Source organism: Urocitellus parryii, chromosome 9 (assembly GCF_045843805.1).
Source record: "Urocitellus parryii isolate mUroPar1 chromosome 9, mUroPar1.hap1, whole genome shotgun sequence".
Lineage (NCBI taxonomy): Eukaryota > Metazoa > Chordata > Mammalia > Rodentia > Sciuridae > Urocitellus > Urocitellus parryii.
Genome location: NC_135539.1, coordinates 74,345,188 through 74,360,375, shown reverse-complemented (window position 1 = coordinate 74,360,375; position 15,188 = coordinate 74,345,188). Strand labels below are relative to the sequence as shown.

General features: G+C 38.2%; 1 protein-coding gene across 5 annotated transcripts in view; it reads left to right on the top strand.

Moving 5' to 3' along the window:
• Positions 1-15,188, top strand: part of Fbh1 (F-box DNA helicase 1) — a 50,435-nt gene that overhangs the window by 31,343 nt on the left and 3,904 nt on the right. For 4 of the 5 annotated variants that reach the window (XM_026391786.2, XM_026391787.2, XM_026391785.2 and 1 more), the window contains 6 exons: positions 2,350-2,449; positions 2,542-2,663; positions 4,391-4,466; positions 5,055-5,252; positions 5,767-5,892; positions 7,561-7,667. In XM_026391786.2, coding sequence (XP_026247571.1) covers positions 2,350-2,449; positions 2,542-2,663; positions 4,391-4,466; positions 5,055-5,252; positions 5,767-5,892; positions 7,561-7,667 — 729 coding nt within the window. Of the gene's footprint in view, positions 1-2,349; positions 2,450-2,541; positions 2,664-4,390; positions 4,467-5,054; positions 5,253-5,766; positions 5,893-7,560; positions 7,668-15,188 lie in introns of those variants that run through there. The other variant, XM_026391788.2, reaches the window with a different exon arrangement.

Sequence of the window (15,188 nt, the reverse complement as noted above, 5' to 3'; positions counted from 1 at the left end):
AGCCTCCTCATATCAGAGAAAACATTCGGCATTTGTTTTTTTGAGGATTGGCTAACTTCACTTAGCATTATCTTCTCTAACACCATCCATTTACCTGCAATGCCATGATTTTATTCTCTTCTTTTGCTGAGTAAAATTCTGTTGTATGTGTATGCCACATTTTTTTTTTATCTATTCATCCACCTCTCCTACTTTTAACATTTTAGTTTAATAGGAATACTTGCCACAAATAATAAATAAGTATTGATACATCATTACAAGACTAAATTCCATAGTTTATTCAGATTGTTAGTTTTTGAGTAGTGTCTTTGGCTGGTCCAGGATCCCATCTAGGGTAACACATTACATATAATCGTGTTTTATTTGGCTTTTCTTGGAAAAGACTGTGACAGTTTTTCAGACTTTCCTTGTTTTTGATGACCTTAATAATTTTGAGAAGTACTGGGCAGGTATTTTTAATGTGCTCTGTACTGGAATTTGTTTTTAAATTTTTTGTTTTAATTAGTTATACATGCCAGTAGAATGCATTTATGCACTTTGATATACATAGATAGGATATAATTTCTCATTTTTCTGAGTGTACAGGTTGTAGAATCATGTTGGTCATGTAGTCACATATATACATAAAGTAATAATGTCTGTTTGGTTCTCTGTCTTATCTCCACATCCCCTCCCCTCCCCTCCTATCACTTCCCTCTACCTAATCTAAGGTAACACTAGTCTTCTCTAGTGAATTAGCATCTGCATATTAGAGAAAACATTAGGCCTTTGATTTTTTGGGGATTGGCTTATTTCGCTTAGTATGATATTCTCCAACTCCATCCATTTACTGTCAAATGCCATAATTTCATTCTTCTTTAAAGCTGAGTAATATTTTGCTGAATATATATACCACATTTTCTTTATCCATTCTTTTACTGAAGGACACCTAGGTTGGTTCCATAGTTTAGCTGTTGTGAATCGAACTGCTATAAACATTGACGTAGCTGCATTACTACAGTATGCTAATTTTAAGTCCTTTGGGTATAAACTGAGGGTGGGACAGGTGGGTCAAATGGTGGTTCCATTCCAGGTTTTCTGAGGAATCTCCATACTGCTTTCCATAGTGGTTGTACCAATTTGCAGTCCCACCAGCAACATATGAGTGTACCTTTTTCCCCACATCCTTGCCAACATTTATTGTTGCCTGTATTCTCGATGATTGCCATTCTGACAGGAGTGAGATGAATTCTTTGTTTTGATTTGCATTTCTCTAATTGCTAGAAATGTTGAACACTTTTTCATATTTTTGTTACTTATATTTCTTTTTCTGTGAAGTGTCTGTTCACTTCCTTAGCCCATTTATTGATTGGGTTATTTGTTTTTTTTTTTTTTGGTGTTAAGTTTTTTGGGTTATTCTGATATGCTAGAGATGAATGCTTTATTGGAGGTGCATGTGGTAAAGACTTTCTTCTGATCCGTTGGCTCTTTCCTCACATTATTGATTGTTTCCTTTGTAAGAAGAAGCTTTTTAATTTGAATCCATCTCATTTTTGATTCTTGATTTTACTTCTTGTACTGGAATTTTTGAGGTTTTTTTTTTTTTTTTTCTTTTCCCCTCATGGTTACACTAGGGTTCTAGTTTGGGAAGGAAGGCCACAGAGGTAAAAGTGACATTTTTATCACATGGTATCAAGGGTTCATATTATCAATATGGGGTAGGATTGGATGTTGACCTTGATCATCTGGCTAGGGTTGTGTTTGTCAGGTTTTTCCACTATAAAGTTGTTCCTCTCCATGCTGCATGCTGGGGAAGGAAGCCCCTATACTGAGCCCACACTTGAGAACCAAGTATTGGAATATCTTTATAAATTATTTGGAATTGTGAAAGTACATCTTTGTTCCCTATATATATATTGTTCTTCTGGTATCAAGGAAGTGGTAAAATAAAAGTGTTTGGAAAAGATTAATGTAGCAAAGGGGGAGAGAATCATTTTTCAGGGAGGAGATTGGAGGTAAGAGGCCAAAAAGGTGAAACGTGAAGTATGTGAGTTCAGCAAAGCTAGTGGCAGGAATAAGAAAAGATAATATAGATAGGGTGATGAAGCATTGTGAAAATTTGGTTATGGGGGTAAGTGAGGAGAGAAATAGGTCATTTCAGGGTTTCAAGATAGAAAGTGCTATCATTAACACTTAGATAAAAAGTTAGTGATTTTTTGATTGCCAGGATCCTGTTTGGGTACAGATAGTTTTATTTATTGGGAATTTCCACACCCCTTCCTATGTAGAATGAGTCAGGCCTTGGCAGTGATAGAAGTGAGCCCACATGCATCTAGGTGGGTTGCTAATTCCTTTTATTGTTTCCAACAGAGTTTTAGATTTGGTGTGGAAATAGCTTATGTGGGAGCTACTATCTTGGATGTCTGCAAGAGAGTGAGGAAAAAGACTTTGGTTGGAGGAAACCATCAGAGTAAGGTTTTCAGTAGCTCTTCTTTTTTTTTAACAAAATTAGTTATCCTTTTTGTTTTGATTTGTCATTGAGTTTGTACTCTCTCTTCAAAGGTGGCATTAGGGGTGATGCAAAGGGACAAGTGGCTCTGTTGTCTCGGACCAATGCCAATGTGTTTGATGAAGCTGTACGGGTGACTGAAGGAGAAGTACCTTCAAGGATACATTTGATTGGGGTAAGAGTAAATCTATGTTGACTGCTTCATTCACAGAAACATTACAGAGAAACATACCCAATGAAAATGTTCAACCTCATTAGACTGATTATGCAGGAAAGCATTTGGGTTTTTGACTCTTCACCAGGCTGCACTGAGACTCAAGTCTTTACTTCTGGCCACTCTAATTATGCTAGTAAAATATTCCTAATAAGTGAAACCCCATAAAGACTGAGGATCTTTTCCTCTACTCTTTGAAAAATGAAGTTCTTCTTTAAATTTGACTGTGCATTGAGGCTGCTGGCCACCTGAGGTTTTTCTGATTGTGTGTTGTCAATTAGTATGAGAACAGCTGAGCTGACAGCACTGTTACTCTGCAACACATGGGGTTCAACACCTGGGTTCTAGCTCTGGCTCTGTCACTGACCTGTGTGGCTTGGGGCAAGTCACAACTTCTGTGTGCCTCATTCTCTCCATCTCTAAGGTAAAAACAGTTCCTTTCCTTTACCTGTTTCACAGGGAAGTTAGGATTAAATGACATATTTTTAGCACTTTTAACTCTGAAGCAGAACTATGACTATAAGTTACTTATATATGAAAAAAAATATTTTTTAGGGCCTACTACATGCTAGACACTCAGTAAATAGTGAATCAAAATCAAATGGTGTTTTAATTTTTCTTTCTTTTTTTAAATAAAAAAGATATAATCATGTTATAGAAACTTTGAGACTAAAAGTAAGAATCATAAAATCCAAGTATTTCATATAATAATTATGATTTTTGCTAATTATTTTTGTCTTTGTCCTTAATGTGTGTTTTGCATAAATGGTGTGTGTAAAAATGCATACGATTTTTCACTCAACACATAAACTTATTTTCTTTCATTGCTGTTGTGATGGCTTTATAATATCCTCTAGAAGACACAGCGTAATCTAGCCACTTTCATTATTGTAAGAGAATAATAGTTTTTGGATTCTCTATGCCAGGCATGATATAAAGTAAGTTGTTTTCATTCCCTCTCTTACCTCTATTCACTGCCTGTCTCATGTGTTATTGATCACATCTCTAGTTGAGAGGTATAATGTACATCATTTTATTTTAGTGTCCATTTTATGTCAGTATTTTACATGTCCCTCCTCAAAATATGAAAAGCCCTCGGAGTGGAGAGCCCTTGTCTTACACCTCCTGTGCCAGGCATGGAGTCCCACAAGTGCTGGAGCCAGGCCAGTGCTCAGCAGGTGGTCCTTAAGTAGAACAGTGCTAAGCTGTGGCAAAAGCAGGCCCTTCCTCCAAGAGCCAGCTTTTAGAATCGTAGAATTATCTGGACCTGTAGGTATTCTCTAGTTCTTTCTCAAAACAAACAGTGGTGGTAAGTACTCAACCCTTTGGATTCAGTTATCATTTGTATTCTTCCTTGCAACATTCCTGGAGAATAGACTTAAATTGCCCTTTTATTGATGAGAAAACAACATGCAGCTATGTTTCACCTTTCTTAAAAACACATGAAGAATTTGAGATAGCAGGTACAACTTAAAATTTGATAATTCTGAGTTTCAAGGTCACGTTATATCCCAGTGCTTTGCAGTTGATGAAGTTCCCCACTCACTGTGATGGTTTGGGTGCAATTTGAGATACGTTTCCAAGAAACCATCTCATTTCAAAAATCCCACACCCACATTTGCTTTATTTTGTTTTGTTAAGAAAACAAAACAAAATAAAATAAAAATCCCACCAAAAAACTTTTTCAGGGGATTAAATCATTTGGATTGGACAGAATCATTGATATTTGGATCCTTCTTCAGCCAGAGGAAGAACGGAAGAAACGTGAGTACCTACCTGGCTTTGGAGCAGTGGAAGGCAGCACTGGAGAGACAGGGATGGGGAAGGCACAGGTCAGTCTTGGACAGTGTTCTTGTCCTTTCTGAGAAGGGCAGCTAGTGTTGCTCTTTTCCCTTGAAGAGGGGGATGCCTGAAGCCTCCGGTTTTTAGAGGTACTAACGGACTTTTCCAGGACCACCTTTTGGTGGTCTCATTACTTGTCAGCATTGGTCCCAGAGGCTGTCTTCCCCCACATCGTTCTGTATGCCTGGGCAGCTTTACACATTAACTCTCTGTGTGGGCCCCAGATGATATATTCTGGTATTTCTATGGTGCTTTCCTTTCCCTTTTCATGGTGCTATCTCAGATCCCTGTGAAGTAGGTGAGGATCTAGAGTATAGGGCTCTGGATCTTCAGTTGGAGACGGAGAGGCTGCTGCACTGACTTGCCCAGGGACACACAGTGAGGTAGTGATGCAGTCAGGACTGGAACCTGGGTGTCCCACGTCTCAGAGCACCCACTGTCGTGTTGTTTAGGAATGTGCAGCTAGAGTAAGGGGAGCCTGCATCTGCTAACTGACTGTGTTCTCCTCAGAAAACCTCGTCATTAAAGACAGATTCATCCGAAGGTGGGTACACAAAGAAGGCTTCAGTGGCTTCAAGAGGTACGTGACTGCTGCTGAGGACAAGGAGCTTGAAGCAAAGATCGCAGTGGTTGAAAAGTATAGCACCAGGATCCCAGAACTGGTGGAAAGGATAGGAAAGTGCCATATAGAAGACTGGGACTTTGCAGGTAAGGAAAGCACTTGGTTCTTGCCTCCCTTCAAGAGGAGGTGGGATGTTCTTCTTACCTGCATGAAGTAGCTATGACCTTGGATGGCTGTTTATGAGAAAAGGGACAAGGCCCCAGGTTCAATTCCCGTCTCCACATAAAATAAATAAGTACCAAATTGGTAGAAAGGAGAGCCATAGGGCTCTTTATTGCTGTTCCGCTTCCAAGTCAGTAGAATGGGATTTTCTAGTCCTAACTCCTCCACCTGTGACGTTAGGCAAACCAAGCAGCCCTCTTCTGGGCCTCTGCCCTACCTGTGTAACATGCATGGGTAGGGACAGTCACTGTGTGCTACAGATGTGATTCCTGAGGTACTTTTGAAACTCATTTTCTACTTTTCTTCTCAGTCCTTCCCCTCCCACTTTTTGGGCCTAGTTTCCTCCTCCTCTCCCACAGAGCTGCATGCAGAAAACAAACTTTTTTCTGTTCTTTTCCTTCAAAGTCCATCTAACTGAGCACTGTATTTTTGTTCTAGAGTACATTTTAGGCACTGTGCACAAAGCCAAAGGCTTGGAGTTCGATACCGTTCACGTTTTGGATGATTTTGTGAAAGTGCCTTGTGCCAGGCATAATCTTGCCCAGCTTCCTCACTTCAGAGTTGGTAAGGACACTGGTTGCTCTTGGGATCCCCTTAGTTTAGTAGTTAGGAGATGACTGGATGGCTCCTTGTGACTGTCTTGGTTTTGATCAGGTGATTGTGGCCTCCTGGTAGGTTTCTTCCATAAGGAGAGAAACACCTCCTAGTCCTAAACTTTTGACTCTTAACACTATGGTTCTTAGAAAAATCAAACTGTAAACTATCACAGGGCCTCCTCTCTTAGGGTTATGCTCAGAGTGGCCCTCGAAACACATATCTCTTCACCTTCACATTGTCATCAGCAGCCATTAGGTGCCCCTGCTTCAGAAAAGCTTTAAAGCACTCCATTCACCTGCTTTCCAAGGTGTTTTTTCTTTCATTAATTCCCTTTCCTTTTATTTAAAAAAATCAGAAAATCATAAGTTGAACTAGCACTCTTTTATCATTGTCTGCTTTTTAATAAATTTATACTCAAGGCTAGTTGTTAAACTCTAAACATTGGTTCTTTGTTTGATTTGAATCTTGGAATAAAAACATTTGAAGTGATGAAAATAAAAAACTGACATTCCTTCTCTCTAGCAACTAGCCATAAGAGTGGGGAGACAACCATAAATCAGAACATAAATCAGAGTGGAAGAAGAGAGTAGGTACTATTGAGAGAAATCAGCTGCTTTTGGGGGGATGAGGGGACAGATATTTATTTTGCTGCTACTTTTTCTCCCCCTTCTGGTTTATATTCTCTCTCCCTCTCCTCTCTCCCTCTCCTCTCTCTCCTCTCTCTCTTTCTCTCTGTGTCTCTCTCTCTCTCTCTCTCTCTCTCTCTCTCTCCCTCCCCTCTCTCTCTCTCTCAGGGGCACTCAACCCCAGAGCCACATCCCCAGCCCTATTTTGTATTTTATTTAGAGACAGGGTCTCACTGAGTTGCTTAGCGCCTCACTTTTGCAGAGGCTGACTTCGAACTCGTGAGCCTCCTGTTTCATCCTCTGAGCCCCTGGGATTTCAGGCATGTGCCACCATACCTGGCCATACTTTTTTTTTGATGACTGCTTTTTTGAGATATAATCTACATACCACATAGTCCACCCATTTAAATTGTACAGTTCAGTAGCTTTCACTCTGTTTAAAGATCAGCTGCTCTGTTGTGCTTGGTATTGAGACTGAGATGAGAGGGATAAGCAGACACCACAGACTTACAAATGTGGTTTTTCTTTCCTGGTTGTCCTGTGCCAGTGTAAGATGGTTCCAGATTGGGCTGTCAGTACAGAGACAGCAAAAGGAAATGGAAAGAGCCCCGGCATTGGAGACTGTAGACTTGAATCTAGTTCTGGCTTCTTTTTTATCACGTAACACCTGTAAATGCAATTTCTCCATTCGCCTCACAGGTGTTGTAAGCAGAACTGGAATGGTGAACATCAGTATCCATCTGGTTCATTGCGGATATTGAGTAATCAGTCAACATATTCCCAGCATTTACTGTAGCAGGGCTAAAAAACCCAGTATTTTGTACCACTAGTGTGCCAGGTTTCTGTTTGCTTTTGCAGTTGATATTTATAGGAAAATTCTATAGCTGTACCTAACAAATCTTGAGTGAATTGACTGGGTGGGTCGTGACTGAGGGGTTGAAAACTCTTAGATGGTAATACAAGTTTTTCTAAGCAAGCTTTTGAGTTGACTTTTCCCCCTTTTCTTTAGAGTCATTTTCTGAGGATGAATGGAATTTACTATATGTTGCAGTAACTCGTGCCAAGAAACGTCTCATAATGACCAAATCACTGGAAAACATTTTGACTTTGGCTGGGGTAAGAGGAATGCGAAATGTTTGGACTTTATTTGGTTTGAATGAGAGTTCCACCTGTAGGCCTTTGCAGGGCTTTAGATCAGGATATCAGACAAGAAGGAAAGGTTTCTTCAGTGTACAGAGGCCAGTCATTAGAGCAAGAGGTGTTCAAACCATTGAAAAAAGTATGATTCCTTTCCAAATTCTTTCCCAGTTCAATTTTAAAAGGTCCATTTAAAATGTCAACTGTTTTCATGTGTTTCTTAATTTATCTTTTGCTCAGTTAGTCATCAACACTGTTAGGGGAAAAAATCAGCAAGAATGTTTTCTGCATCTAAATTCTTCCTTCCACTCCCTGTTCCATTTGAAATATCAGCTGCTGCTGCCACCTGTAGAGTTTTCCAGAAGGGATTAGTCCTTCCAGGATGAATTAAGCATGCAGGTACCTGACCTAAGTCACGGGCCAAGATGCAGAAAAGTGAGCTCATTCACACACATACCTCTCTTTACTCCTATAAACAACTCTGTCCCTACTCTCCTTTCTTGTTTTTATCATTCCTGCCTTTTGCAGTCAGGAGTATGAATGATTGCATCTTTTCAACCTTGTTGGAATAGTCAACAAATCTGAGCTAACAGCAATTACTTAGTCCGTCTTTCCCTGAACCAAAGATACTCAAGCCTAACATCCAAACTTTAACCATAAAACTTAGTAGAAATACTGTTTGTTTTTTTTTTTAGCGGTCTTTGTAACATAAGATTTTGTACAACAGGATGCTTTATTCAAAGAGCTATCTTGTGTTTTCTCAAGGAGGTGAGACAGAGGTGGAGCTGTGGTGTGTAAACATTGCTACTAATGACTTGATTATACAGTAAACAGTGAGTGACATTCAAAGTCTCAAAGTCACTTACTGATGTCAGAAGTGGTAAAACAACTTTGATAGTCATACTTTGAATATTTTTAATAACATTTCCCTATTTTATTGGTATGTTATTATTGCGCATAATGGTGGGATCTTGTTACACATATTGATACATGCACACATTATAACAATATCATCTAGCCAATATCAGCCAGTATTCTTTCCCAATATTTCTCCTTTCATTTCTCTCCTCCCTCCCCTGACCCCTTCTCTTTTCTCTACTGATCTCTCTTTGATTTTCATGAGATCTTCCCCCAACTTTCTTCTCCTTTTTCCTGTTAGCTTCCACGTATGAGAGAAAACTTTAGAATCCTTGACCTTTTGAGTCATTTAGCAACATTCCCAGGTTCCATCCATTTTCATTTACATAACGTTATTTCATTCAAATAGCATTATTTCATTCTTCTTTATGGCGGAATAAAACTCCATTGTATATTTTTACCACATTTTATTTATCTATTCTTCCATTGACAGAAACCTAGACTTTTCTATAGTTTGGCTATTATGTGTGTATCACTGTAGTATGATGACTTTAATTCTTTAGGGTAAATATGAGAAATGGGATAGTTGTGTCATATAGTAGTTCCATACCTAGTCTTTTAAGAAAAATTCATACTGATTTTCTTAGTGGTTGTACTAATTTACAATCCCACCAACAATACAAATGTGTTTCTTTTTCTCCACATTCTCTCCAGCATTTATTATTATTTGTATTCTTGTTGTCTGCCATTCTGAATGTAGTTTTGATTTGCATTTCCCTGGTTGCTGATGATGTTGAACATCTTTTCATATATTTGGGCCATTTGTATTTCTTCTTTTAAGAAGTGTCTGTTTAGTTCATCTACTTATCCATTTGTACTTTTGGTGGTTTTTTTTTTTAGCTCATTATATGTTATGAATATAAATCCTCTATCAGAGATAACAAGGTGAAGAGAACACATTACCTGACTTCATATTATACTACAGAGTTATAGTAACAAAAACTGGGGGCTAGCAAGGATTTTCTCCCATTCTGTAGGTTCTTTTTTCACATTCTTGTTTCCTCTGTTGTGCAGAAGCTTATTAGTTTGATGCCATCCTAATTATTAACTCTTGGCATTATTTCCTGAGTTTTATAAAGGAATCCTATAGAGAAAGTTGTGACCTGGGCCTATATGTTGGAGTGTTGACCCTATATGTTCTTCTATGAGTTACATAGTTTCTGGTCTAATTCTGAGGTCTTTGATCCATTTTGAGTTGACTTTTGTGCAAGAGAAATATCTAGTCCCATTCTTCTACCTATGGATAACCAATTTTTCTAGCACTATTTGTTAAAAGGCTTTCTTTTCTCTAATGTATGGTTTTGGCACCTTTGTCAGGGATCCAATGACTATTTGTATGGGTTTGTGTCTGTGTCTTCTGTACTGTACCATTGGTTTCTGTTTTTATGCCAGTACCATGCAGTTTTTGTTACTGTAGTTCTGTGTGTTATCTCCAGCATTACTTTTTTAGCTTAGAATTGCTTTGGTTATTCTGGGTATTTTTATACTTCCAAATGAATTTTAGGACTGTTTTTCTAGTTCTATGAAGAATGGCATTGAGCCGGGGCATGGTACCTCTTTCCAGTAATCCTAGTGGTTCTGGAGTCTGAGGCAGCAGGATCACAAGTTCATAGTCAGCCTTAGCTACTTAGCCAGGCCCTTGCTGTCATAAAGCCTGCGTCTACATTAAGAGATAGAGGACAAACATATACGTAAATAGGCATCCTCTTCACATTTTTGAGGAGGATAGTATCAGAGCTTGAAAGGGAAAAGTATGCTTACATGATAAGTCTTTTGCACAGCAAAAGATTAAGCCAGGCAGTGTGTGTGCCTGCAGCCCCAGCTATTGAGGAGGCTGAGGCAGGAGGATCACCTGAGCCTAGGAGTTTGAGACCAGTCCAGGGAACATCAAATCTCAAAAAAACATCAAATTTATGGACTGATTAGGTTTCATTTTTATCACTTTTATGTTTCATGACTCCTTTGTCAATTTTCCTTTAAATAGATGTATTTGGTGGTAAGAATGTTTTTGGAATTTGAACTCAAGATACATTTTTCCTTAGGTACATTTCCACTTGGACCTACCTTGACAACCCAAGCATCAGAACTTGGAACTGAAGCCCTTTTGCTTAGTTTGCATCTTTAGTGGCATCTGAGTCATGTGCATACTTTTTCTGAAAAAGGCTAGGAAGTAAATATTTCAGTCTTTGCTAGTATATGGTCTCTATCACAGCTATTCTGCTCTCCTGTTGTACCTCAAGGACAGCTATGGACACAAGCTACTGAATGAGTGTGTCTGTTCCAATAAAACTTTATTTGTAGAACCAAGCACTTGTATAGATTTGGCCTACTTGTAGTTTGCTGGCTTTAGTTTAGATCCAAGTCTGACTTTTCTTAATCTCTAAACTAGTACCCTCAAGGTGTTAAATGGAATAATAATCTTTATGTACAAATAATCTTGCCTATTATAATAAATGTTGATTATATTTTTACAAACTGTTGCACACTTTTTTCCTAGAATTACTGTTATGCAAATGGTTAGCCGATTAACAAAACTAAATTGTCATATTGGTGGGTATTATAGAACAATAGTATCATTTCACAGCATGGGTAAAGTTGGATTTTTTTTTATATTATAAAAAATTTGAGATACTAAAAAGTTGAGAAAACAATACATTAAGCAACCATATACAAGTCACCCCTATAAATATTTGGAGTACTCATTTCTAAAAAAACAGACTTTTTTCTCCATAACTACAGTGCCATTTTCTTTTCTTTTTTTTTTTCTAATATTTATTTTTCAGTTTTCGGTGGACACAATATTTTTATTTTATTTTTACGTGGTGCTGAGGATTGAACCCAGTGCCCCGAGCATGCCAGGCGAGCGCGTAATTGCTTGAGCCACATCCCTAGCCCTACAGTACCATTTTCACATTTTATGAAATTCATAATGATGTATGGCTCCTTCATGCCAATCTATAGTCATATTTTTATGATTATATAAAAAATGCCATTTTAACAATGGTTTGTTCAAATCAGGATCCAAATAAACATTTGGTTGTTAGTCTCTTGCTTGATTCAGAGGAGTCTTGTACCCTATCCCCTCTTCTAATGCCCCTGTCTTATTGAAGAAACTGGGTCAGTTGTCCTGTGGAATGGTCCATATTCTAGATTTGTTTCCTGTGTGGTTGTGTAACTTGTTCTACCATTGCCTACCCTGGATTTCCTGTAACTGGAAGTTAGCCACAGAGGTTTCCCTAGATTCAGGCTTAACTTTTTTTTTGGCAGGAATGCTCCATGATAGGGATTGTGTACTGTGTCTCCTCACATCCAGAGGCACATGGTATCAGGGTATCCTTTGCCCTTTCAGTGATGCTGAGATGGTCTCTCATATGAAATTTATAATAATGTGCAGCCCCTACCACCAATCCATAATCATACTTTTATAGTTGTGTCAAAAATACTTTTTTTTTTTTAACAGTAGTTTGTTCAAATCAGGATCCAAATAAACATTCGGATAAAATGTTAAAATAAAACCTTTGATATTGCAGAGCTAGGGAATCTTCATTTTTGAAAAGAAAAAAATTGTTCATATTGATAGCTCTAATCCCAAATTTTAATTTAAACTTTTTGATGTTAAATGTAATACAAGTATGTAAAATAGCATAAATGTTTTAAATGATGTAACTGTTTTAAATGATGCAGCCAGTGTTCCTAGAGCAGATCTACCACCTATTCCAGATGCCCTTCCAGTCAGAGCACCCTTTCTCCCTCCTGAAAGTAACCACAGCCCCAGACCTTACAAAGCTACAGGCTTTGTAATTGTTCTTTGACCGAGTGTGCACCATCATCCAGCCCTCTGATGGTGATTTCAACACATACTTCTAAGTGGCAAAATGAGGCACACAATAGTATATAGAGAAGGCACATTTTGTACAAAAGGAGAATATGAAAATATATAGATTTACTAAAATTTACAAAAGGTACTGAAAGAAAAATCAATAACTTTTTTTTCCCCAAGTCTCTACTAATGGTAGAGAGAGAATAACCTGGGGTAAAATGAGACTTGTTACAAAGTTTTGACTTTGAAAACAGGATTCACACATTCAAAAAAGATAATTAAGTCAAAAAGAAACAAAGTAGCTCAGTGGTAGAATGTTTGCCTTGCTTGCACTAGACCCTGGTTCAATTCCCAGTATTGAAAAAGAAAAAAGGAAATCACCATCAGTTCATAAAGCTTGCACAGCTGAGCAGTAGTCTGTGTCACTTTACTGTGACTTATGTTCTCTGCCTTAGATAGACATAGGGTTGCTTCCAGTCATTTGCTTTCATGATGACACAATGCATAATCTTATCTATGAGTCATAATTCTGTTTTGCCAGTATACCTTGAAGGTACATTTGTAATGAAATCTACCAAACTGTTGTATGTGAATCCCATGTGTGTGTATATATAATTATAATGCACTAATTAAAATAATAATAATAATAGAAAGGGGATCAGTGGAGAATATATTTCTAAAACTGGAGCTGCTGGGTAAAAACAAACCCAAGTGTGATTTTTCCACCTATTGTGAAAAAAAAATGGAGATTGCATCATTTAGAAGCCCACTAGTTATGTATAAGAATTAAAAAGGATTTTTAAAGCTAATTGGAAACTGGTCAGTTAACTGCAGCATACATATTATGAAGAAAGTGAATTTTCCCCATAGAAGAAAAGAATACGGAACCTAGAAAAATGGTTCCCCCCTTATGAGACTAGGTAGGGAAACATCTGTCTGCCCACAGAGTTGCTCTCAGGAAGCCCTGGGAAGCTGCCTGTTTGGGTAAACAGATGTTTAAGTCTGAAAGATCTTGCATGAGGTTGAATACTTCTGCTTTTTCTTTATTGCAATCTGTGAGTAAATGTGGGGACATCCTGTTGCAGAAATGGCTGAGTCCAGCCTAAGGTAAGAAAAGCAGGCCATAGAGGATATTGAAGACTCTGGGATGAGGGTGAGGGAACTAATTTAGAGACTTCAAAAGCCTGTGGAGAATGGTGGAGCCATGGATATGACATTTTAGAGACATATAGTCTGCTACCTGGACTGATAAGCCATTTTGATCTCCTCTATAACCAAAAACAGGTAAGGCAGCCTTCTTGTTCTTGACTCCTGTATTAGTCTACTTTGTGTTGCAACAACAAAATATCTGAGGCAGAGTACTTTAAAAAATTAAGAAGTTTATTTGGCTTGATTCTAATGACTGAAAGAGCCAAATAGCATGTTTGCAGAATCCTGGCCAGGGCCTCCTGGCTGCATCACAACATGGTGGAGGTACAGAAAGGAAACTGGCAATATGTAGAAGGGGGCAAGTGTATGGGGCAACTTCACTTTATAATGACCCATTCTCATGAGAATTCACTGGCTACTGGAGGTCAGCATGATTCCCCTTTGAGACAGTGCCCCCATGACCTAACTACCTTGCAGTAGGCGCCATCTCTTAAAGGTACCACCGCCTCAGCACTGCCACCCCAGGGATCAAGATTCCAGCACATGAACCTTTGGGGGACAAACCATATTCAAACTACAGCATCCCCTTAGAAAATATAGCTAATGTAATCACCATAAGCTTTTTTTGTTCATTTGTTTCTTTTTAAGTTTTAAGCAAGTGGTCTTGGGGATATACCTTAGTGATAGAGTGCTTGCCTTGCATGCTCAAGGTCCTGGGTTCAGTCCCTAGCACCCTAAAATAAGCAAAATAAAAAGATTTTTTTTTTTTTTTTAGAAGAGAGAGAGAGAGAGAGAGAATTTTTTTAATATTTATTTTTTAGTTTTCGGCAGACACAACATCTTTGTTTGTATATGGTGCTGAGGATCGAACCCGGGCCACACGCATGCCAGGCGAGCTCGCTACCGCTTGAGCCATATCCCCAGCCCCAAAATAAGAAGATTTTGAGGAAGTGAAGCAAATCATGAAATCATTACATTTTTGAGGGTATAAAGTGATGTGGGGTTAGACTAGTTGCACAGAAGACAAATTCTCAGTCGTCAAGATCTTAGATTCTTAACCCAAATTTCATAAGTATATTCTCAGAACAGTGCCTCACACATAGTTGGTGCTTAGCAAGTGCTTGCTGAATGGATGAAAGAGAGTACCCTTCCCTTCTGTGAGTTCTTCACCTTCATGGTAAAGAACCTAGGTCTGGTTCACATCCCAGTTCTTCCACTCACACCTTTGTGACCAAGGGCATGTTACTTAACCACTTTGCTTCAGTTTCATTATCTGTAAAAATACATTAATAGCAATAACTGTACCTCAAAGGATGTTTTTAACAGGTTAAGGAAACGTTAGCTATTATTTTGTCATATTGAAGTGTATTACATTTATTTAATATTTATTTTTTAGTTGTAGTTGGATACAATATCTTTATTTCACTTATTTATTTTTATGTAGTGTTGAGGATCGAACCCAGGGTCCTACACATGTGAGGCAAGTGCTCTACCGCTGAGCCACAACCCCAGCCCCAAAGTGTATTACATTTAAAAAAAATTTTTTTTTAGTTGTAGTTGTATACAATGCCTTTATTTATTTATTTTTTAAGTAGTGCTAAGGATCAAACCCA